This window comes from Triturus cristatus, chromosome 11, assembly GCF_964204655.1.
Source record: "Triturus cristatus chromosome 11, aTriCri1.1, whole genome shotgun sequence".
NCBI lineage: Eukaryota > Metazoa > Chordata > Amphibia > Caudata > Salamandridae > Triturus > Triturus cristatus.
Window position 1 is genome coordinate 1,087,772,225 of NC_140594.1, and position 24,379 is coordinate 1,087,796,603.

Genomic DNA, 24,379 nt, shown 5'->3' on the forward strand with positions numbered 1-24,379 from the left:
CTTGACATGGTTATTCTCAAGGATTGTCAAATTATTTTAGTATGTTATGCTGTCTGCATCCTTTTGCCCCCTGAAGAAGTGCTTCCGCTAAAATGTATAACAGGATATTTTAAATCTGAAAGTACAAATCCCATGCTCCTATGCTTGCCTTCGAGCTAATGCATTACCCGTCCTTTTGATATCACCGTTGCCTGTTTGGGCTTTTATTTGTAAGCAGTATCCTGAATTGTCTTATTTGTTTTCCTTAGGTTCACCTTGTTGGAATTGATATATTCAGTGGTAAGAAATATGAAGATATCTGCCCTTCCACTCACAACATGGATGTTCCAAATATCAAAAGACAAGATTACCAAGTGAGTAAACCAACTGTTCTTTACATAAAATAAATAAACACGATATTCAGGCCCATATGTACGGCAATGCTGTTAGTTTCATTCACTGCAATGGAACCCGTATTAGCTCTACTGTGACAGTGTCAAGAGGGTAGTTGGGGATTTGTTAGTTTGGGATGCTTATCGATTGGGGGGGAGGGGTGGTGTGCTCGATTGGGGCATGGGGTGTCGTGGTGATGCTGTTTTGCTACTGACTCATTCTCATCCCATCATGCGCTCAGCCCTGGACAATGTAAGAACCTTTTAACACTACAGTTGAGCTTTGTAGTTCATAAAACTGTTACAAGTCTTTGAATTGCTCCTTGTTGTTCACAAGCCTAGCTTTAGCCCTGATGTCCAGGAGCTATTCGTTCCTACAGTTAATTTTGGTAATTGTAAGGGGGTGGTTATGCATTTTGCAAAAGTGATTACATTTCCACTCTAAAATCTTGAAACTGGGTTTGTGAATCCACGTACCATTAGGTCTTGCATTCCTGTGGATGTGTTTGTCATTGTCTCAGGGGTGCTAAACAAAGACTACGCTTAAATGGGACTGGGTGTTCCCTAGACAAGGGTTTTGTATTAGTGGGGTAGCTGTATGTAGTGGCCACTTCTGATGGCATGTAGGTCTCTGTAGCTGGCATGTTGCGTTAATGTATTAGTAAAAATAAGGTCATTAGAACAAGTTAAGGCCTAGTACCACAATTTTCTATGCAAACTTTTGATTGTAGTTGTGAGTGTCCTCATCGGAAGACTTTAAGAATGGCAACACTATCTCACTAACAGTTGTAAATACTGTTGGTTGTGACTGTTTATGGATAGGTCTGGAATTGCCCATCAAGATAGATCAACAGTATATGCTTGGTAAGTAGCTGGGTGCCTAATAAAGGGGTAGTTTGACAGGTCACTGGTAACGTTTTGCCAAGATCAGATTTAAATCTGCTCTATATCAGTCTTCGTTTATTTAGTTAGGAGCCTTAAGGGTCATTAATTGTGCTTCCACTTAACTGGGGTAAATAGGACACTCTTGGCGACCAGCAATTGCAAAGGGCTTATTTGAGATGTTACTTGACTGCTGTTGAGTCTTTTACAAATCAGTCAATTAATCCTGGTTGGCAATAGTCACTTCAAGGTACTGCTTTTCCATGTCCCTAATGTTACCCTGGGCATTTTATTTCAGATTTTGTATCGGGTTCAATATGGGGAAGAGGGCACTAGTTTGGATCAGCTATTGTGGGGTTTCCATTTCTTAGTTAGTTTCACAATTTTTTTTATAGTTCTAAGCAAATTGTGTACAGTTAAGGAATTTAAATATCAAAATTAGTTTCTTGTGATCTGTTACACTGTAATTGCTTCCTTTTTGTTTCAACACCACTATGATTAGGATTAAAGATCAATCATAGTTTTGGAAAATTGCCATTTTAAACCAGTCTGACCAGTATGTTGCAAAGGAACATAGATCAACGCATTGCTATTGCTTGTTGTTTGAACCTAAAACTTTGAATATTGGAGAAAAATCTTTGACACTGTTAAGTCTCCTTTGCTTGTACAGACATCAGCCACCGTGACAGGTTCTCAGGCGATGAAATATAAGTAACTGAACACTTGAACAATTACTTTAAACATGGAGGCTGTTTCTTCCTTCATTTGTTGACGTTCCTGGTTCAGTTCTGAAACGGTCTAAAATGGTAAAATGGTGAACAATCTTCCCGAAGTTGGATTGTTGCTGCTTGGGGGGGCCGGGGGTGGGGGGGAGAATCTGCATCAAAGTCAAGGTTGATCATAAAGGTGAACTTATCTAATGGTGCAGAAATTGAGAATAGTTTTGGGACCCCCTTTTTAGGTCGTGCCTACCGCCCTGTCTCCTTGTGTGACCACCCATAACGACTGGACCTCTTACTTGCAGTGTTACACGGTCGGCGTTATGTAGTCGGTGAGCACTATTTTCTTTCAGGCGCACACCGCTCAGCAGTGGTGCTGCTTCTCCCATTGGTAGCTGGCTGGGTTGTGTTGCTGGCTGGCGGTGCACTCGCTGTTTCGGCTACGCACACTGCGAAGAGGAGAGGCGCTTTTACTCCTGGAGGGAGCCCAGGGCTTGGACCCCACCAGGGGTGTGCCATTGGTCCTGCCTTGTGGCCAGTCCCCGCGGCTGCTTCACGCTGGGCCAGGATGTCCTGATATGCCAGGACCCTCAGCTGTGGCCACACCGCTAAGGTTGTGCTGACTGCAGACCCTTTGTCTGTCTTTAGTGGCAGCCCGGGGGTATCAACGCACCATCAGTTCATGGCAGGAAGCCACTCTAGGGCACCCCAACAGGCTGCCAGATGGCTGGGCGCCTACAGCTCCAAGGATCACCGAAATGCCCACTCGTGCTGGGGCCAGCAGATGCGGGGCATATCTCCCATGTCTGCCACAGTCCCCACTCTGTGGTCACTGGAGGCAAGATTCTTATACATAAAGCAAAATTTTGGTCTGTTAAATCAAATCTGCATTTTTTTTCTAGAGCAGGCACGCTGAACTCACATTTTGAAAGTGCTCTCATATATGATAACGGATAGGTCACGCATTTGCTAGGCACAATGACCCCAGGGGTAGGTAGCCCAGTGGCTACCACTCTACACTTCTCGAACGCATAAATACAGTTTTATGGGGAGCTACTGGCACCAGCAAAGCAAGTCTGACAGCCTGAAGGAAGACTGACACTGAAGAGCCGCAAGGAAAGACCAGCAGCTGGCTTTGCGCCAACGCTGCCGGCCTGACTGTCCTAGACAACTGCACCAAAGATGACATGTTCTGCAGCTGCCTGTGCCTCCAAAAGCCTGGGAGGACTGCCAGCCTTTACCCAAGTCCCAGGAGCTCCCATGGAGTAGCACAGCTGATCCCCCTGCATCCTGCAGGCACCCCAGAAGATCTGAGGGCTCCACTTCCAAAAACCTGGCCTCAAAACACTACTGCACCTGTGCCTTCTAGCCACAGTTGAAGTGTACCAAGTGCCAGCATGGTACCCAGAGACTAAGCCCATCTTGGGTTTGCCCACAGTTGACTTACTAACCCTGCCTGCTGCCTTTTTGCAGGCCCCCTCTGCTGTGATTCTGTAACAAACCAGAAACCTGAGGACACCTCTTCACCCGTCTGCCCAGGCCCGAAGAGAAGAGGAACAAAGGTGCCCCCACGTCCCTGAGCATTGTGAGACCTGAGCCCCCTTGTTTCAGCTGGAACGGACCTTTCCACTTTGACTTCAACAGGGCACCTTACACAGAATTGCACCTGTTTCTGGCCGCCCCTAGTGCTGCCAGAGGTGACCTTTTTGTGCTGCCTTGGACCCTGCCCCATACACAACACAAGTCTGGAAGATCGGTCCTGTAAGTCGATGTAATGTACGTGTATGCAGTACATGCCTTTCCTCCCTAGGCTAACCTTACAGCTTTTCAAACTTGTAAAGTCCTATATCAGAACGTATTTACTTGATCTTGGTGCCTAAAGTTATATAAAGACATGTTATTTTTATAAATTGGCGAGAGTCTGTCGTGTGTATCATGTGCAGTAGATATCTACTACCGTTAAGCCTAAGGCTGCCTGAACACACTACCCCTAAGAGCACGTTTAATTGCGAGTATGCCACTGTCCACTAAGAAGGGATACTTGGACTTCTGCACAGTCCATCATATTTTCGGTATACTATGTAAAGAGCTAGCTTCCTACAGTAGGCATATAGGGTAGCAGACCCTGAGGCATAATGTAACAGCCTGGGAAAAGGGCTACTTCAGTGTGGATGCAGTTAGTAGATGGCAGAGGCACTGGCCCAAACCCAGGAGTACAGATGGATGCAAACCATCATACTTTCATTAATCCAGGGAAGCAATATATAAAGGGTGAAGAAGCCAGATGCCCAAAGGGGATCTCTGGCGCTGAGCAGCAAGCACTCTTGGAAAAATTGTCCGACTGTCTTAGTCACAAGGCAGAAATGCCGTCACATCACTGGGACCTCCACTATGTAGGGAGAGCAAGCTGATTGTGGGAAGGGTGGTGTATAGAGAAGCTGCCACTCACTAGAGAATCGTCAGCTTTAATGCGATCCTTTCCTCAACAGCAGTGGTCACAAACGATGGGAGGAAATCAAGCCGACCATGCAGCACCCGAGGAGTACAAGATGGCAAAAACAATTGTGTAAGAGGAGATAACCAACACATGCCTAAATTCAGCCCTCTATGCAGAAGACATGGCCGGCGGACAAATGTGCAGAGGAACCACCATGAGAAGACATCCCTCACTGAGGGTCTCTGGGCCAAGTCTGAAGTGCAAGTCTTCTGCATCAACATGCCTTTTACATGCGAGAATCCATTTTAACCAATGATTGACAATGCTTTTTAGCAAAGACCATGGAAACACAAAGGTAATGGAGCTGTTCATTTTCAAGAATGTCAAACAAGAATTACACCAACCAAGATGCCACTGAATAGCGTAGAGTTTCGACATGGAACCCCATAACCAGCTGTTGGGCCCACAAGACACTGCTGCAATGGCAATACCCTCCACAATAACGCTTCCTGGGAGAGGCAGTTGAAGTGGACTGACCTTCAATTAATTCTAGGGCAGTGGCAAAGTGACTCATCAAGCACACCCCAGCATAAAACAGCAGTTGGGCTACACTGGGGATTCTTCCTTAAAGAATGGAGGTTGCTCATCTCCGACAAATTATTATAAGAGCACAGATTGCATCAGGTTACTAAAAATACTTCCATGAACACCACGGTAAAGACTCTAGAGGAGTTACTCTACAACAGGATTTTCGAGTTACTGTTAAAGCAAGCAATAGAAAGTCCTATCAAACAAATCGAACAAGGGGTCTACTACACAAGTTAATTCCTTGTTCCAAAACCGTATGTCATTAAGGCCACTATTAGACCTGTCCACTCGAAGTACCTCCTGATTCATTGTGGCCAAAAGGGAACAACCCTGGTGGAAATACACCTGCCAGGCTTTTAAAATGTACAGTAGATAAGCCATTGTTCTCAGGTCCACTACATTAGGGTTCTCCCAGCAGACTACTTTAGTAGTAGCTACATCAAACCAGGTCCAAAGAAGTATCAAGGCTCTTAATCCCAATGATGGCTGGGACTCTATAGCATGTACTGTGTCTCAGGCCTCTAAATAGATGCATCCAATCGGAACGTTTTAATGTTTACACTACAGGATTTCATCCCACTATTGCAAAAAGGTGAGTTTATTACGCCCATCTACCCAAAAGATGCATACTTCACCATTCCCATCCATCTTGCTCACAGCACTTACCCAAGGTTTGTGGTAATTGGACATCATCTGTACAAAGTCCCACCCTTCGGAGACAATGGCACAAAGGGTACTCACTAAATGTTTGGCAGTGGTGGCCACACTCTCGAAGGCCCCCCCCCCCCGACACACAACTGAGAGGAAACAAATTGGCAAAGATATACAGGCTACGATGAACCAGCTCCACAGGTTTGGGTTCACAATCCATACCTCCGAATGCATCTGGGGGCGATTCTAAATACGGTCGCAGCCAAAGCCTCCCCCCAAATCCAAGAGTGTTCTCAATTTCCAGAACCAACTGGCTCTTCTACCTCGTCACCTGCAAGTTAAGACCTATGTCTATGTGCCCCATACAAGAGTTACTGGCGTCAGTGGTCCTAAACGAAGGATCTAGAAGATCTAGTGTTTCAGCCCACAGGGCATCATTCCTTTCAATGGTGGAACAGCAGCAATCTGCTGAAAGGGTCGGGGCTTCTACATACCCTGTTGCGCAAGTAACAATCTTGAACATCCTGACAATAAAATGGGTGCACTGATTCTTCCTCATTTGCACGGTGTTTATAATAGTGACGAATGAATTGGTAACAGAGGAGCTCCTTCTCTGCAGCTAGCACAGACCATATGGAAACGGTCGCTACAACATTGCATTCACCTGCTGGCAGAATGGGGTCGACCCCAATCTAGCGCATCTTTGAAGCGGGATGTTGGAACAAGTCTGAGTGGGACCAATTTGTCCCGTTGCTATATGTGCTTGCATGGGGAACACCAGAAATAGATTTCCACCACAGCGCAAAATGACAAATTTAATTTCAAAGTTTATTCAGTCACAAGGCAATGCACTGGTTGAACTGATAAGGGATCTTTGCTTACTCTTTTCTGCCTCTCACACTACTTCTGTATGTAGTGAGGAAGCTCAACAAGACTGATTAATTCTATGGGAAAGGTCACCATGGTACATCACCCTGCTAGACTTCTCATTAGCGCCCCCCCCTCCACGAGACTCTCCAATAGGCAGGCAGGATCCACTACAAATCAAGGGACAATTGGGTGCCAGGATTCCAGTCAACCTACCAATATTGTTCCTGAAATCTTAGAATTTAGATATCTGAACCTTATCTCTGAATGTATGGACATTTTTTTTAGAAACACTTTTTTTTTTTTTTTACAAACAAGACCACCAATTGCCAGAGTTTGCTATGCTGCAAAGTCTGCAGCGCAGAACGTACTATGTTACCTACACAAAACGCAGACTTGGTGTACACATGTCTACATCTCGCAGCCATTGCTGCATATCTACAAAGCGGCTACAGTCACGATTTTAGAATCCCAGTTAGTGTTTATGGAAGGTTTAAAGAGTCCCTTCAAAAACACTGCCTGGTCCAGTGGGGATTCTCGAGTAGTTAGTAACTACTCATGGATCCTCCCTTTAGTGGTTGCATTCATGTCTGCTACAGTTTTTTCATGGAATGTTCTTTCCTAGTTATTCTCATTAGGAAGAGGAGGAAAAATGCACATGCTCAACTTGCAAGAGCTTACTTGAAATGTATACGGAAAAGACCGTCCGTGGGACAAATTCAAAGTTATGGCGAATGTAGTGTTTTCTACAAGTCGTCTTAACTAATCTAGACTAGCAGAAAGCACTTCACACACTAGATATTAAAAGGACATTATACTACATTGACAGAACTAACAAACTTTTAACCTACCCTAGAAAGGGTAATGCAATATCTAACGCAGATATTGCGAGATGGATCGTGAAATGTATCCAAACACATTACAACATTACATCAATCTCAAAAGGAACATTCAGTCCCTCCAAAACCACATTTCTCTGGGAAAACGGGTGAATCGATGGATATTTGGTAACATTCCTATAGCGAACCTCTGCAGGGCAGCTACTTGGTCAACTTCACACATATATCTCACTCCCACTTTAAAATCACACTTTAAATATATATATTTTAATCATGCAATCTTTAAATTGGCACAGACGTTCTTTCCAGCATAACATTGAATAAAAGTAAAGAATCATGTAACCTCTCTTTAAAATCACTCTTGAAGGTTTTATGGGAGCCATAAACATGGCGTTCCAACGATGGTGCCATCTGCCCCAGTCTGGAGTCTCCTTCACCAAACTAATCAAGCCCACTTTCGAGCACTTTATTCTTGCCCTCGAGTTCTTCCTGGAACGTTGCCTGCCTTGTAGCCATATCTTTGAGAGGTATTACAGACCCTCTCTGCAGGATTCTTATTTCCAGGGCCACAATGAGTGGATTTGAACTAATCAAATTACCCAAGGTGGTCTCCCCATTCCAACATAACCAAACAATTGAGCCCCCAGTATTCTGTGACTTGACTCTGTAACTGAGAGCACTTTACACACTACATCCAGTTTGCTCTCTTATTAGATAGGCAATAGTCCTTTCACAACCAAAGTAGCTTCTTGGCATAGTCCTTTCACAACCAAAGTAGCTTCTTGGCATGCTTTGGATTCTGATGGTGAGCTGTTTGTTGGCTTGCACGGATATCTGGTGTGCATGGAGTGGTGTGGATGTTGTGCTAGTCTCTGACGTTGGAAAACTTCTGGCATGTTTAGCTTTGTCTGTTTGCCAATGACTTGTGCTGTCATGCATCCACTCAAACCCCTTGCTATAATCCTCTGATCAATCTCTATCACTGGCTGTTTCTGAAACCTAAGGAAATGGGTTTGCTAGGGCCAAAAAGCATTTAGCTTTCTCACAAACTGACTTTAAGAGGTTCCATGGGAAATGTTCCCTCTGTATATCACATGGGCTCTCTGCCATTATGTGAGATACTAGAGACTGATCGCAGTAGCACTGTATAGCAAAGAATATAGGTGTTGGTCTAGTGCAGGAAGTTGATTTTGTTTTCTAATCACAGGAGTGAAGTGGTCAGAGGCTCCACCACCAGATTGCACTAGTTCATCCCTCTGACACTCTGAGAAACGCATCTTCAGGAATTTTTGTTGGTCAAATCTTAAAAGCACATGCTTCAAGAGTGATTGCCTGCAAATGACCGTGCAACCAGAGGCATCCTAATGCATACCTCGTGCTCCATTTACAACCTCAGGAACTTTGCTTAATGTAGCACACAAACTGCCGTTGAAGATTGCGAAGTATAAACTGCACTGCCTAGACTGGTTATTGAAACCGAAATGCCCGGAGCTATTGATTTTGAGCCTTATTTTTAATGTGAAGTCTTAGTCTCCGCCATGCAGCCCCTTAGCAGATTAGTAGTGAAGAGAGATCAAGGACCGCAGTGCTGATAGTCAGGTCTCTAGACCGTATGATTTTCATCTCCCTTTAAATGTGTTGGCATGGATCTGTTAAGATTAGGTCTCCCGGTTTTATGGTATTTACTTTGATGTTTCGGTCTGTATTTAACCATAATTATTTTGTGAGTTTTGTGCTTGGTGTAAAAAAAAAAAAAAAAACAAAAAAAAATTAAGTTGCTGTGGGATAATTTCCACATTTTTTAACCCACAAGTGTTTGCTCATGTGTGAGTGGCCATTGAGTTACCCATTTACATTACAATACGGTCATTTGAAACAGCTTGTATTGTAGAACAGCTTAAACAGCTTTACTATTGAAGTTATTTAAGCTTAATTAGGAAATATATAACTTTTTTTAACTATCAGCACATCTGTTGACCTATCACTTATGATTGACAGTATTACAAATTGTCCAAAAGAACCTATTTTCCATATTTTATTCATAGTCCATAAGAAAATGGATGGTTTTCGAACTTCAAAAATCAGTAAAGACTGAAAACTGGGAGCATTTATGATTGCCCTAAATGGTCTTGCATCCTTTAATCTGTATTGAGTTAACTTGAGTGTGCTATGGGATTAATCAAACCTTTCCTGGCAATTGGACTTTGAGGCATTAAATGCCTTGTTCTTAGCCCATACAAGATCCTGCTGTGAGAATGAAAGCCCAGAACTAACCGTGAAGGTGCGTCACTGGTTTCGTCATTTTCTATGGGCCACACCAGTGAATTTTTGGCTTAATGCAGTGTTTGTGCACTGCAATCCATGGTACACGTTTTGAACATTATAAGGAGTATATTATTGATGCCCCTTTTATGGATATCCACGGTTTGTGAACATTTATTAATTAGCATGATGACAGTAACTTTACTCTGCTATCCTTTATTTTGGCAACTGGCTGGCAGCAACCCACAAACAGTTCATGGTGTGGAAAATTAGTCTCCGGCTTCTGAGCCTGGCGAACTAAACCATTTCAGCTTCTGGAAGCTGTGTGCCTTTAAAACTGAACCATTACAGCTCCTAGAAACGGTGTTGCTCCGTTTCTTTTTCTTTTAGGTTCACTAGCCGTTTATGCTCTAGTTGGTAATATTCTGTGCGCTCGAGAATCAGAATCAAGGCAAATTTGACTTGTCTCCAAGTGAGATGTATTAATTATCACAAAGTCAGACGTTGCCCAAGCCAATTTCTAGGTGTCTGGTTCAGTTTCTTCTATTTTGACCCTTGCATTCTTTACTAACGATGGGGAAGTAACTCGACAGCCTTCTGGAAGATGGAGGTCCTTTTTTTCTACAGGTGACTTTGCTAAAACACTGCTTGGCATTGCAGAATTGGTGAAAGATTCAGTTCCACAACTGAGGTGGTTGTATTTTTAAAGAAATCCCTACAGGGAAAGACCCTCAATGATGTTGGATTGAGCATTACCAGACTTATTAAAGCAGCAGGTTTACAACTTATGCACTGTATATCTCCATATGTCCAGAGTAAAGTAAATTATAAGACCTCTCGTGGATAAGATTTGTAGGACGTGAAAAAGCAATTGCTCCCTACTGAGTCATATGACGGGGCGCAAAAGTATTCCCTCTGCGTTTCTGCCAAATACCTCCCCTGGAGAAAGATTTTGTGGCACTCTTGAGTGCCTGCTGGTTTGCAACAAGGTGATTGGTGACTTTGTTGATATAATGTTGTGGCTTCACTAAGATGATCCACCTGGCTTTTTTTCGGTCGCGCTGCTCTAGGAGAAGGCCTCTTGGAATCACTGCAGACTTTCTGCTGACTTGTGCTCCACCCCAGCCAAGGGACAGACCCCACCGCAACGAGTGCTTGCTGCTTTTTCTAGCACTCGCATTTCATGTCAGCAGTCTTCCTGCACTGTTATCGTTGTATTAGTGTTATTGTCAGTACATTTGCTATACTCTGTAGTTGGCCTCTATAGTCTCCTTTTTCGGTACTATCTTAAAAATTGACAGCACCTTTTAACAGCGTTTGTCATCACTGTGGTGTGCGTTTCTTTCCACACCTGCACAGCTGTGGTGCGTGCTACTTTGACATCTCTGCATAGTGCATAGCTGTGGTGCAAGTTTCCTTTCCCCGCATTGCTTTCGGTGCTCGCTCGATCCGGGGACGTAACGCAGGCCCTTGCTGGTGGCTTAATTTGAGCTGGTGTCTGCTCGTGCACACATGGGCACTTAATTATTAGCACTTGCATTTTGTGCGTGCTTGCTGGCACCAGCTGCTAAATGCCTCTGCTTAGCTGTGGTGCATGCTACCTTCCACATCTCTGCAGTGTACAACTGTGGTGCGTGATTCCTTCCCTCCCCTTGCTCAGTACACAACTTAAAAATGGACCACCTTTTAACATTCACGTTTTTTTCATCACTCTGTACCACCTATGTATCATGAAGCATGCATCCCCCTCGGAAGCAGCGCACCACCACTTCAGCACCACCTCAATATCATTCCGGATCACCTGAGCATCACCTCCGCCAATACTCACAACCACCTCAGCATCACTCCACACCCCTTCAGTTTGGCCAAAAATTTGACATCTATTAATTCTCCACAACTCTCCACTGCTATCTAATTAAAATACTATTTCACAATATCCCACACCTAACAAACTATAACAAATTAATTACAACAAGAGAGGAATAATTGACAGCATTGCATAAACAAACTATCACTTTTTGTATAAATTTTGGTTTTTAGTACAATACTTCAGTTGTTTTTTCGGTTCTATATAAGGTGACCAATAGTTATAATAAAGTATTACATACATTTTCAACATGCTGCACAACATTCACAATGCTCTACAACACATTTGAAACGTTAAGCCAATAGCTGTTTAAACACTTATAACGCCGCAAAGGTGAGACCTATTGGCTATGCCAATGCTTGATTAAGGTTCCTGTCAATATGGGGAGAAGGAATCCTTATTGGGTTTAGTAGCAATTGGTCCTTTATAAAGGTAGAGATGCAGGTAAAAGTGAAGGTGTAGATTAGGGTGGTGGGCCTAGACAAGTTCTTCATACCCTTCTTTCTGTGCATTGGGTTCTGCATGAGCTGAAGGTTCAACCTCCTCTAAAGCAACTTCAGCTGTACATCGCCAAAGATGATACAAAGCTAAGTAGCATTTCTAATTGTAAGCCGCCCCATCCAAATTGACTGACTTGATACTTCCTACCTTATTGCTAATTTTGTTTTACGTTAAGAACATTTTAAAATTGTTTAAAAGAAACACTTTGGATGAGAACTAAACTAAAATGCATTTTTAGGTAGGGAACACTTGACCCCAGCTTTCTATAGTTGATGACTTTGCCTCAAACCTTTTCTCCTAGCTAAATTTGTGCAAATATTTATCTTCCTTGATCTTGGTATTTTAACATGTATAGGAACCAAGATTTATTATTTTAACTTGATTTTTGTAATATTGAAAAAAAAAATAACTTACCATCCACACTTCTGTGGGTCTTGGAATATCAAGTTATCTAGTAGAAAGGAAAGTAACCACCTAGTTGCGCATAAAGCTCAATTTCCTGCTAAATCTTCACTAGAAAGCAAACTTGCAGCTGAAGCGGGTCAATAATAAGCAATTTACTCTATTTTGTTCCCACAAAGGTTTGATAAAGTTGGGTAAACTCTAGACTGCCAACAAATGGAGTAAGAAATTTGTCATAATTGAGCGTCAACATTTTTACAGCTTTTAACCCCTTGCATGCTTCTGACGGAACCACTCCGTCATGAGCCACGGGCGCCGTGTGCTCATGACGGAGTGGTTCCGTCATGCTGCGGCCGTTGGCGGCCGCTCCTCCCACGCAGCGCTAATTCCCCGCCTGCGGGCGATTAGCGCAAGTGGGTGGAGTCATGACGGAACCACGCCGTCATGAGCACAGCTCACCCGTAACTCATGACTGTGTGGTTCCGTCATGAGCATGGCGGCGCCGCAAACCCCCCAGCGCTGCGGCGGAATTTGCGCCGCAACGAAGGGGTTAAAGACTGGATGGCTCGTTTTGAGCGTCTACATTTGCCTTAATTGCAGCACTTGTAATTTCCAATAAGAGCTAACTTCCTTGACATCAGTCTGTCAAAGTTGGCGAGCTTAAATTGCCTTCGCCTCATTAACATTAAGCTAACAGTGCAATGGTCAGACTGTCTGCTTATTATTTTTAGGCCTGGACGGTAAATTCTGTTCCGCTGAGGAACTTGGGTAATCTCGCAGGGCTCTTGTTTCATAGTTGTGTAAGAATGTATGGTGTTAAGACTTTGATCATTGTTTAAAAGGAGTTTGTCATAGTAAAATGGCCTTTTTTAACCCATAACTTGACATTCACAGAGCATGGACTGGTAGAATTCCCCGGGGTCTCTAGGATTCAGAAATGCTTCCCTTGTTGCTAACTGATTGCAAATAGTGTAGCTAGTCACCGTGGCAAGAGGAAATTGGATATAGCCTCTCCTTCCCTTTTGATGGTCCATGGGTAAAAACTACACCAAAAATATTCAAAACCAAATTTCCCTGCACTTTGCACCCGTGTTGTGTGCGCTCGCTGGAATAAACTGTTGGGATTTAGGCGTAGGTGTCTTAATGCAGATGAGCAACTTTTTTTTAATGTTGGTCTAGACTTTCTGCCCCATAGATATTGGGGGTAAACTCCCATAAAATGCTATAGGCCCATTTGGAATCTTAAGTATCGGTGCTCTGCCCAATTAAAAAAAAAAAACCCTTTCCTCTGACCTTTTTGCTCCCCTTTGGAGGGTGCAAACTGCTTTAACTTTACTTGTTCAATGCCCTTTTCAGTTTTCGTCTGTGTACTCGTTGCGGAATACGTTTCAGAAAATTCTTCTGTTGCCTGCACCAGAAGGTGCTTCTGTGTGGAGGACTAGCTGATCATGTCCTCCACACTGCAAAGGTAACGGCGTTAATGGCTGTTCATTCTGCCGTTCCCTGTACTTAAATTTAAATTTTTTACCAAATGGGTATGGTGCCATATTGCAACCACCCTTGCTTCCCAGACTCTGGATTTCCCATGTAGTGTTCCTTTAAAAAAAAAAAGCTGTGAGAGCAGTTGGACTCCGCCAGTTCTCATGTCCTGCCTGCCCATGTGGTATAAAGTCTCAATGCATAGAAATGGAACCCCTGGCGGTTAGTGTCGAAAACGGGGTAAATTTAAAGGAGCTTGTGAGGCAGTCCTGCTGTCTTGAACAAGGTTTTCTTTATAATATTTATATTGAAAGAAACCAGGAACAAATTTCTGGAAGTTTTTTTGTTCTTGGGCTAACCTATTCGTTGTATAGTATTAAATATGCTGGTTCCAGGGAGTTGGTGTAACATAACTTTTCCATGCCGTCTTTCCTAGTTTCTCCTGTTCTCCAACATACCTGGGATCTTTAGATTGAAGAGTATTTGGTTTTCAGTACTTTGTCGTATGCCATGCTTTCTGCACAGCACTAGCTGTGCTGTTAATTGGACCTTTGCCTTTCTCGCTCAGTGGCAGCTAAAAGGGTTACATCTCTATTTGTGACTCTTTCAGTGCACTTGGTATTTCAGTAAATGAAGTTAATTTTCATGGCAAGTCATTTAAATTTCCCTCTACTAACGGATTTTTCTCCAACCATTTCTTCCACAGCTTATTGGTATTTGTGACAATTACCTGTCTCTTCTTACTGATACCGGTGATGTTCGTGACGATCTGAAGGTACCCGAAGGTGACCTTGGGAAGGAGATTGAGTCAAAATATGAGGCGGGAGAAGAGATTATGGTAGGGGTGCTTAATTACATAAATAAAACTACAGAATATTTAGTTGAACAATGCATACTTGATGCTTTGTGTGGCGTTTTCTGTTGACTAATCTGCAGTGTTTTCTAGGTCTTGCCTAGGTATACATTGCATGTGCTGTCTCTAGAATTTACCGTCTGGACTTTATACCTGCTGATTGCCTACCATTGGTTGGCTTCATTGTCACTCATGGTGTGGTCAGCTTTGCTTTCTTTTAATCTACTAAACCCTCCCATCGACTATGGTTCAAGGTCTTGTCCTTCCACTGCTCGTTTGGAGCTACTTTTTTCTTCAGCTTTAAACAGTCCCTGTGGGTGCACTTCGTCCATGTGCTTCTAGCTTTTTTCGACAATGCAAGTTTCTTTCTGCCTTTATTTATGCAACTAAAGGCAACATATGCCTACATGTGTTCTTATAGTTTCATTTTTTATTAGTGTAACTTCCTTTTTATGTGCATGCCAGATTCTTTAAATAGTCCATGTGAGGTTTTTTAGTCTCCCACATTCGGCGGTTTTATATTTTTGTCCACATTGCCTTTATTTTTTTTATAACTTGTGTGCACCAGATTTACTCAATATCGTGCCTCTACCCCAGGCCCAACAGAATGGCTAAAACACTAGATCTTGCACAGGCGAAAGACCTATTGGCTTTGCCAATGCTTGTTCTACTTCATGTTTGAGCACAGTGAGATTGTATTTGGTCCTTACTGCTAGAATAAGGACTCTATGAAAGTGACTTCCGACAAGTCGTGAGACCCCAAAAATTTGCCTTCCATTCGTTTTTTTTTTTTTTGGGCAAAATTTTGAAGCTAGGTTTAGTGAAAGTTTTACTTGTGCTTGGTGTTTCATTGTATGTTAGTAATATTTTGATTTATTTTGCAGGTCTCTGTCTTGTGCGCCATGCAGGAGGAATGTGCTGTTGCTATCAAGGCCATGACCAAATAATCGCCCACTTGGAGTCAACAGCGCAGTCCAGAAAAAAGGATCTAAAGAATTTGGTTCAGATTGTCACCAAAGCTATGGCCTTCACAAACAACCTCATTTCCTTTTGGATTGTTTCAAAATAGAGCTGGATCCTTGAATAGTGTTGCAGGTTAACTGGCAGTTTCGAAATCACTGAGGTTTTAATTTATTATGAAATCTTGAAAGTTGTACCTTTACTATTCCTGTAGGTGTCAGCTTGTGGGTCCAAGAAACCAGATCAAGTGTCATTCGTGGATGTTTTACAGTATTTTCCGGATTATAATGTACTTGTTCACATGGACAGATGGGAGTATTGGGCTTTTAGTTTAAAAATGATAAATGGCACCTGAGGCAGAAGGTAACTTTAGCTGAACAATGTTTAAATTTGTATTACTTAAACTACCGTACTAAGATGTTGGCAAGAAGTCTTTCTAAGATGTTGGCAAGAAGTCTTTCTAATATGTAAGGAAGAAGGATAAACTATGGAATGTATCGACTACGAAACTGATTTATAATTGAATTTGGATTAAAATATTCAGTGTAATCCGTGGCCTACAAATACACAAGTGATTTAAAAATGCCAGTTAGTTTGCCCATTCCCAGTTCCCTGGCCCCTCCCCCCCAAAAAAATCTGATGGCTGTGTGCAACGAACTGTATTACCTCTGTTGTACTCTATGCCAAATTTGTTGGCTACATTTTGTAACCTTAATGGTGTCCGAACCTGCTTTTGAGCTAGGCAGGTAGTCGGATTGCTCGGTGTATGCGGCATAGCAGGTACAGAATGGCACAAATGGGGGGGGGCAGTTAACAGATTTTTCACTCGAGGCCTTTGTCATCAGACTGAAAATAAAAATAAAAAATGCAGTTAAGTTGCTTTTTTCTTTTATTGTATTTATCTTGAAATATTAAAAGAGTAAATGACTTCCCAGGAATTTGTTTGCAATGCTTCCAGTGTTTTTGATGTAATGTTTGGATTCTACATGGTTCGTTCCAAACTTGTTTGGGGAGGGGTTGTTAATGAAAAGGCAAATGTTTAATATACAGGAAACACTATTTTATTAGGGAGCTTCAGTAGAAGTCGATGTATACTTTAAACAGGTCAAACAGATGAGTTGTGGTTTGCATGCAGAATTGTCACCCGTTAACATGTAACATGATTTCCTTTCTTGAACCATTACTTGTTTCAGTCTAAGTTTCAATGTTTGCGTGATTGGATTTCCACATGTTAAATTAAAACTGTATGTGTGACATAAGGTGGTTTGGAAAAGCTTTGAAGAATTGTGCATGTGCAAACCGGCAATAGCCCTGAAAGCGTCTTTGTGCCGATTTTTTTTCACTTAAAAGCAATTTTGTGTATATTTGCAAATTGGCAGTTTCATCACATCTTAACCCTCCTTCACCTGTTCTATGTAAATGATCATTGCAACCAGTTCATGTTAGTTTTTACTTGTGACACATTGATGCAAATTTAGATTGCCTTTCCTAAATAAAGCTGGAAGGCCGGTAGATGAACAGATGCTTGCTAAAAGCCATAATTTAAAAGTTAATTAGGTAAGTGGAACCAAATTCTAAATTGCATGGTATCTCATTTGGTAGCATTATAATAGTTAAATGAGCCTTATTGATTATGTTCTAATCACATGCACCTCGTTGGTATTGAATGGTATTTCTGCGGTGATTCAATTCTTTGTATACATCTGATTTCCAAAAGGAGCTTAAAATGGTAGCATACTTAAGTAACATACCTGTGATGGAATAGAGTACATTGGCAGCGTCACTATTTAGGTTGACTTTGCTATAGGGAATGAACATGGTGGCATGACGGATGTGACGAATGCAAGTAGGTAGATTTTTTTTTCTTGTACAAAATCATTAAATGGCAGCTGTCCATAACAGAATGTGGTTTTATTATTGCTGGTTTTTCATCCATGACTTCTTTCTGTACTACATACTGTTTGATAATGCATAGGCGTTGCAAATCCCTATATACAAGTATTAAATGCACTAGCAATGTGAAGTTTGGTTGACTTTTTTTGCCAAATGTGCAAATATTTATCCGCACAGACTAACATAAATGAGTTGTCTGCATGCAGATTGCATGTTTAATTATTAGGGTGGTACAAAAGCAATCAGTGTAGTTTAATGACTCTTCCCCTTCCCCCCACACACACTTTTAAACAGTACATGGAGATCCTTTCATATGTAACTGTTACAATGGTAGTGGTAAAAGATCCAAGTCATTTGGGGGAGGGTGCTCAATCAAAATGCATCATGCTTCCTGGGGGTGCAATCTGAACTGTGTTGAAATAGCAGTTCTTTACGAATTTTGGACTCTTAGCACACTTCAATCAGAATTTTATATTGAAATGATACTGTGATATCACGAAGTAGACATTGAATTCTTCCTCTGTATTTAGTTTATCTGGTACAACTTATTTGTTCGGTGCTTCACCACAGTCAACTCTTGCTTCATTCTTAAAGACTTGAAGACCGAAATAGTTTGGCTCTGCGCCTCTTGTGCTTTGGTTTCACAAGAGGTCTTGCTGCTTGTTTGAGGAATACTAAGTAAAACTAGACTCCTTTTAGTAAATTGAAATGTACTTCAATACTTAAGCCTACGTTATCTTGGATGAAGTTATGGAGCATATCTAGGCTGTCAAGTGGTTACTAATGGAAAAAATGCCCTGCGTTGCTCTACTATGGCAATTTATCGAACTGATTTATTTCTTCCTCGCCTGAGCTTTACTCTAATTTCTGCGCTGAAAAGTTCTTAAGATTGAAGCGTGTTGTCTTTTCAATGCATCATAGAAGATAACTTTCCAGTTTTTAATATAATTAGAGATCTAAATAAAGCACTTGTGATCAAGGTGTGCTAAAATATGTAACCATTTCAAATCAAGGCTGACTAACCAAACCAAGAAATGTAAACTCTGGTTTCCACTGGAACTTATTTTTCAAGCATTCTTGCAGCATTGCTAAAAATTGAACATCTTGAACTAACAGTTTCATGGACTGTTTGCATTTATTTGCCGCTATAAAATGGAGTCTTGTTAATGTTACAGCATGAAAATAGCTACTTAAAAATAGTTTGCCTCTTTAGATGTCACTTTCTAAAGTCATACTGATCAAAAGGGGCTATAGCAATCTACATTGTACAATAAAGACCATGGATTGACTCTAGGAATAGGTCTAGAAATGGAGTGATGCTCGTCTGCATCAAGACATGCCTCTAATGAGCAATAGGTGCCGGTCCCTCATGTTCAAGTTTCATATCTCCCACCTAAACCACCCACCTGTGTAATACTGTGGCGGCTGCTGTAATCTTATGTACTGGTTCAATATTTGATATTGTGCCATGGGACTAGCTCTAGCAGAATATTTGCCGTAGATTTTTATCTTAGCTTAGGCAAACTGGTTTGCATTTGACTGGTAGGCGTATGATCTTGTGATAGTAGTAACACATTTCCCTGCAATGTTGGCAGTTGCAATTTGTGTATTGATCTTGGGGTTTTAAAATTGGAGCTAGCTATAGTGATAGCATGCAGATTACTACCCATTTAAAGTGACATAAATTTTCAGATTGGAAAATATTCGACAATGTCCGAGTGTAGTTTTGTTTTTAATAAGGCAGGTTTTTTGGCTTTATTACCAACTGTGTAAGCACCAAACTAGCTTAATTTTGAGGGGCTGTGGGGGCAATAAGTGCTAATATGTGTACTGTACTATGTACTTTCGCCATTGTTTCCTCTAACTTAAACCATAAAGGTATTTTCTGACCAGAACTTGACTGTAGTGCTTGATTGTCAATGCTCCAGTATATTGTAGGAGTATCCGGTAGAGCCATCTTAAATGTAGTCGAATGCCAGGACAGATTACTTCTTAAATTATGTACTATTTAATTGTTAGTTTAAATGGGGCAGTCTAAAGCTTTTAGTTCATTTCAGCATTTGAATGGTGCATTTTCTTAGACGTGGATAAGGTGGCTTGTACTGTTATGAGGCATTTTTTGGTCAAATATGAGCTCTCAGACTTTTTTGATCAGCACATGCTGTGAAATCTTGAATTTTTTTCCCCTTCATTGAAAACGTATTGAGTAGTCTGTGTGGCACCCTGGAGCACTAACCTACATAGTGACCCTTTTTACTTTAGGAATGGGCAATTTGAAACTTGTACACTTTTTACAGGATGATTAGATGAATGTCTTTTGTTCGTCATTGGTTTAAAACTAGTGCAGACTTTTTAACAGTCCTTTATTGGTCAAATGATGTATACAGATGAGCTGGTGGTAGCGCGTCAAATTAGATTTTCACTGCATTATGTGATGTTGTTCCCAAGGACATTCCATACTCCTAGGAATTGTATAACACAAATTCCTGCTCGCAGGATAGAATGTACAGACAGAAATGGCCCATACTGCAGCTACTTTGACATCACCCTCTACAACATTGGAAGGAAGTTAGTTACAGAACACAGCGCAATAGCACAGATACGACCGTGAGATAGTTTTGGGATGCATCCTGATGGGACTTGAAGAAACGCGCACAGCTAGTGATTTTGTCAAAACTAGAATCAACCTTATTCCTTTGACTGCCAGCCCATTCTGCTAGAAACTCGTACCTGACCAAAGTACTCCTTTTCTTATTTCTGCATACTGGAATAGTTTTGTCTACCAGGATTGCTGAATCTTCAAATATGAATACTGCACAAGTAGGTGAAAGAATTTACACTCATTAGATTGTAATCTAAAAAAATGCTAAGCATGCATTCCAATTTAATAAGAGCATTGTAAATCTTGGTATTTAGTCAGAGAAATGGAGTGATTCAATTTGGCCTGCAATAATGCATAGCAGCGGTGACTACACTTTTCGACTATTCATATATAATATGGGTTTTTGCAGCCTCAGGGCGCTGTCTTCAACCAGCCCTGCTTCTGTCCATTTTGTCACTTCAAACCTAGCACTGTTCTAGATCATATAGACAGTGGTTTCCCAAGTTTTGATCCTTTGCCAGAGTGCTTCTAGTGCAGCAAACTTCAAAGGTAGCCATGCAGAAACAGAAGCCCACATTTGTGGTACTTTACCATTTGATTGTATAACTTTCCTTTATATTGACCAGAACATTTGCATATTCGCTGTTACAGATACACAATATATCTGTAGCATTTCTCCACCCAGTCTTCTGCCAGCTTTGCAGGTGAATTCCCTACTTGGGCAAACTGCACAACCGTGTTCCCCTGCACAAGTAAGGGAAAGGGGAAAGATCGAGCATTCTTACTCATGATCCCCAGAACACCTGGAAACTGTCAGCCGAGATTCTTCAGAATACAGAAATCTATCTTTTTATATGAATATGTTAAGTGTTTTCCGGTTAGTGATTTCTATGAAATCGAGTGGGAGGTTAACTAGTTGAGTACATGTTACACAATGGGTGCTTTCTGCAAGAAAGATTTACCATGGCCCGATTGTTGACAGTAGCCTCCAGATTCTATGGATGTTTAGGAAATGGTGTTTTGACCAATTGGTCAAGCAGATTTTTGTGCTGTTGCCTCAATCTTATGGTGTTCTTAAATCCTATTCACTTGCGATGGCTCTGGTTGGCTCACAGATCGCACAACTGTTCAAGTATCCACAGCGGAGATTCCTGTACAGACTGCACCTGCTTTGCAAGTTCAGTCTCTAAGATTAGCTTTCTATAAGGGGCTAATGGTGTTCTCGAATCAAGAGCCCTTCTTTAGAGCTCAGTACTCTAAAGCGTCTGTCCTTGTGTTTTTAGTGTCTTATAAAAGCTTGCTTGCAATGTCAAACGAAGTCTTTTTTTGGGGGGGCGGGGGTGGTTATCAAATTGGCCCTTCGAATGTGACTGGTGCTGTGCTCCCATTAACCCTCGCATGCTGCTTCATAAAGACGTGTGCACTCCCTTTTTACTGCAAGTGAACTAAAGTTTCTCCAGCTGTCAAGTTTTTTTCTTCTCGTCAGTGCAATGAAACATTCATTCACTGGCTGTGTGACTTTTGATTGCCTAGCTGGATAAACAAACTCTGGTAACAACTACTTGTAGGTTAACTCAATACATTTACACACCAATCTGGTCTTGACTGACTCCGGGAGTGATGCTTTAGTGGTGAAGACTTCCTCGTGAGACCTCTAGTCTGTCGACCTGAAGTAAAAAAAAAAGTTAATTCTCGAAGTTCTGTTAATGTTGAGTTTCATTGCTGTATGTTTTGTCCACTGGGTAATTCTTCTGCAACCAGTGAGGCACACATCAGACTTGTTACTGCTGTAATAGGAATAAACTCTGCTGAACTGCGGTGCCAGGTCGCCTCCAGATTAACTTCGATAGAAAATAACCCCAGTTATTTCTTCTCCACTTTGGGACATAACCATTAACACAGCTCACAAAACTGAATTAATCAGAGCCACTAGTCATTACTTGGGCCTAATTAGTCTGATCATCATTGCTGCATTTTAAAGGGATTGGTGTGCTATTTAATTCAATACTTCTCTATTAAGACCTTGGAGGCAGAAGAAATTGTTAAATGTAATAAATTAAAGTCTGTAAGCAATCCACACTCGCTGATGGACTTGGAATACGTAACAGAAACCAGTAAATTTTCTACCTCTTTATGTTGAAGCCTGTCTGGCTACATTACCCTTCCCTCCGTGAGCCTAAGCAATGCTCGTAAACGTTTCAGTAGGCAAAGTGCGATTTGTCTTATTGTGTTTGCAGGTAGGCCAATGAAGTGTTTTGTATATAATTGTAGTGTGGCTGCTCTTGTATCCTGGTTGGGGCGCAGTGCTTATGACACCATGGAAGATTCCCTCGCACTAGGTTCATAAAGGTCTTTCCATTGATGTAATACGTGAAAGATACAACTTGAAATTGAACAATTTAGTGCCACTAGTGTGAAGTGAGGCCAATGTAAGATTACATGTTGAGGGTGTTATCGCCCTGATAAAGTACCCGTGGGGTTTTTCATCTGGTGTGATAACACCTATTATGAGTTTATGGAGAATAACCTATGGACTTAGATGTTTAATGCATCAAAATCTGCATGATGCAATATACACCCCCCCCCCCCCCACACACACGCCCATTACATTTCAGCAGGTTTGACCTGCTGAAGTTAAACATGTTGCGTTATTTAACTCCAATAATTATCAGAGGTGTTTAATAAAACTAAACTCTTAATTCTGTCCCATGCATAACCAGGGTTTTGCACATGGAACAGAATTAACTGCCCAACTTGTAATCGGATCCATAGTATTTCATTTTGTAGACTGGGCAGGAGTAAGACTATTTTCCTGTTAATTATTTTTCCTTTTCCAATCTGAGTAAGTAAGAACTGCTATATAAAACTCTTTGGTGTCCATGGTCTCCTTCAAAGGGTCTTCTTCAAAGTGACCAAATACTCCTGAAGAATGGGACCTCTAATTTACTGACTGGAGTTGATTTAGCATTGCTCACATCTATTTTCAAGTGACTTGCTTGCAGGGTGGCTACTGGATCTGCCGTCCACTTTAGGGTAAGAGTAGTGTTGGCCAGTATATAGCTGATTTCTACCAGCAGTGCATCCTGTTTTGTGCAAGGGCAGATCTGACTTGACTGAGTGACTGCCAGCAGTTTACTACCATGCTTCTGGTCACAACGGAATCTGCTTTTCTGTTTTTTTGGGTGGACTGCCATCACACCTATAGTCCTCTCCAGGGAAAAAGCACTAGGTATAATGTCCTGGAGCTTTACTTTGAATGCACAATGCTCGAGGTTCTATTTTCTATTGGGAAGTTTTTGAAGGCACTTGCCAAATTGGATAAGAGCTTTGTATTGCGCTATGTTTAGGGGGCTTATGGAATGCTGTTTTTTGTATTATGGAGCCAAAATGGCCTGCTTGGTACTCCTGGCTGCAGTGGAGGAAAGCTAGCAGGGTTAACTTGCTGCAAATTTAGGGAACAGCCATTCTGTGTAGAAGTGCAAATTTGGCTTCTTGCTTATTGTAGATAACGTGTATTTGATGTATTTTACATGGAGTACCTGTTCTCTGCATAAAGGATTACTTTTATGTGAAATCACGTTTATTGCATTTACTCGTTACATTACGTAGAAATATTTACCTTTTTGATCTCTTCCTAAATTGTCCTTACCTTGTTTAAATACACTAAGGGTTTTGAAGCTGGTTCTAATTTTCAGTACTGCAAACCATTGTAAACCTGCCAAGACAGTTGGTCTTCTACATATGGTTTTAATGTACAATGTTAAATTAAAACTGTAATAAAATGAACTATTCAGAATGTGGTGTAATTTTTTTTTAACTATGTATGCAGTAACCAGTGTCTATCGGCATTGTAGATTGTAATGTTGAATTGCATATTTCTTCAGCTAGATGTTTAACTATTCTTGTAGGATACATAAGCTGATTAGTGCAAGTAAATGTCCTACAGGCTGATTAAGAAATACAATCTGTCAAATACCTTGCAACCACATTGCATGTCTCGATTAATGTGCATGCTTTTCTGTTGGTACATTGAACTTTATCTTTCAGCTATCTGCATTCATACTTTTTGTAGAAGACCACATGATGTATTTTGTACCATGCCATAGGCCCTTGAACTGGGATAGTAAGTAATATATTTGCTTATGTAAAATATTAAGACATGTGGTTTAATTTTGTGCCAGTTTGGAAATGGGATGAATTTCACCT

General features: G+C 41.5%; 1 protein-coding gene across 3 annotated transcripts in view; it reads left to right on the plus strand.

The window, feature by feature from the left end:
• The window catches only part of EIF5A2 (eukaryotic translation initiation factor 5A2), a 21,410-nt gene extending 3,709 nt beyond the window's left edge, over window positions 1-17,701 (plus strand). For all 3 annotated transcript variants that reach the window (XM_085635465.1, XM_085635466.1, XM_085635464.1), the window contains exons 3-5: window positions 249-353; window positions 14,572-14,703; window positions 15,603-17,701. In XM_085635465.1, the coding sequence (XP_085491591.1) occupies window positions 249-353; window positions 14,572-14,703; window positions 15,603-15,665 (300 nt within the window). In that variant the 3' untranslated portion in view covers window positions 15,666-17,701. The remainder of the gene's footprint in view (window positions 1-248; window positions 354-14,571; window positions 14,704-15,602) is intronic.
• Window positions 17,702-24,379: the final 6,678 nt, after the last annotated feature.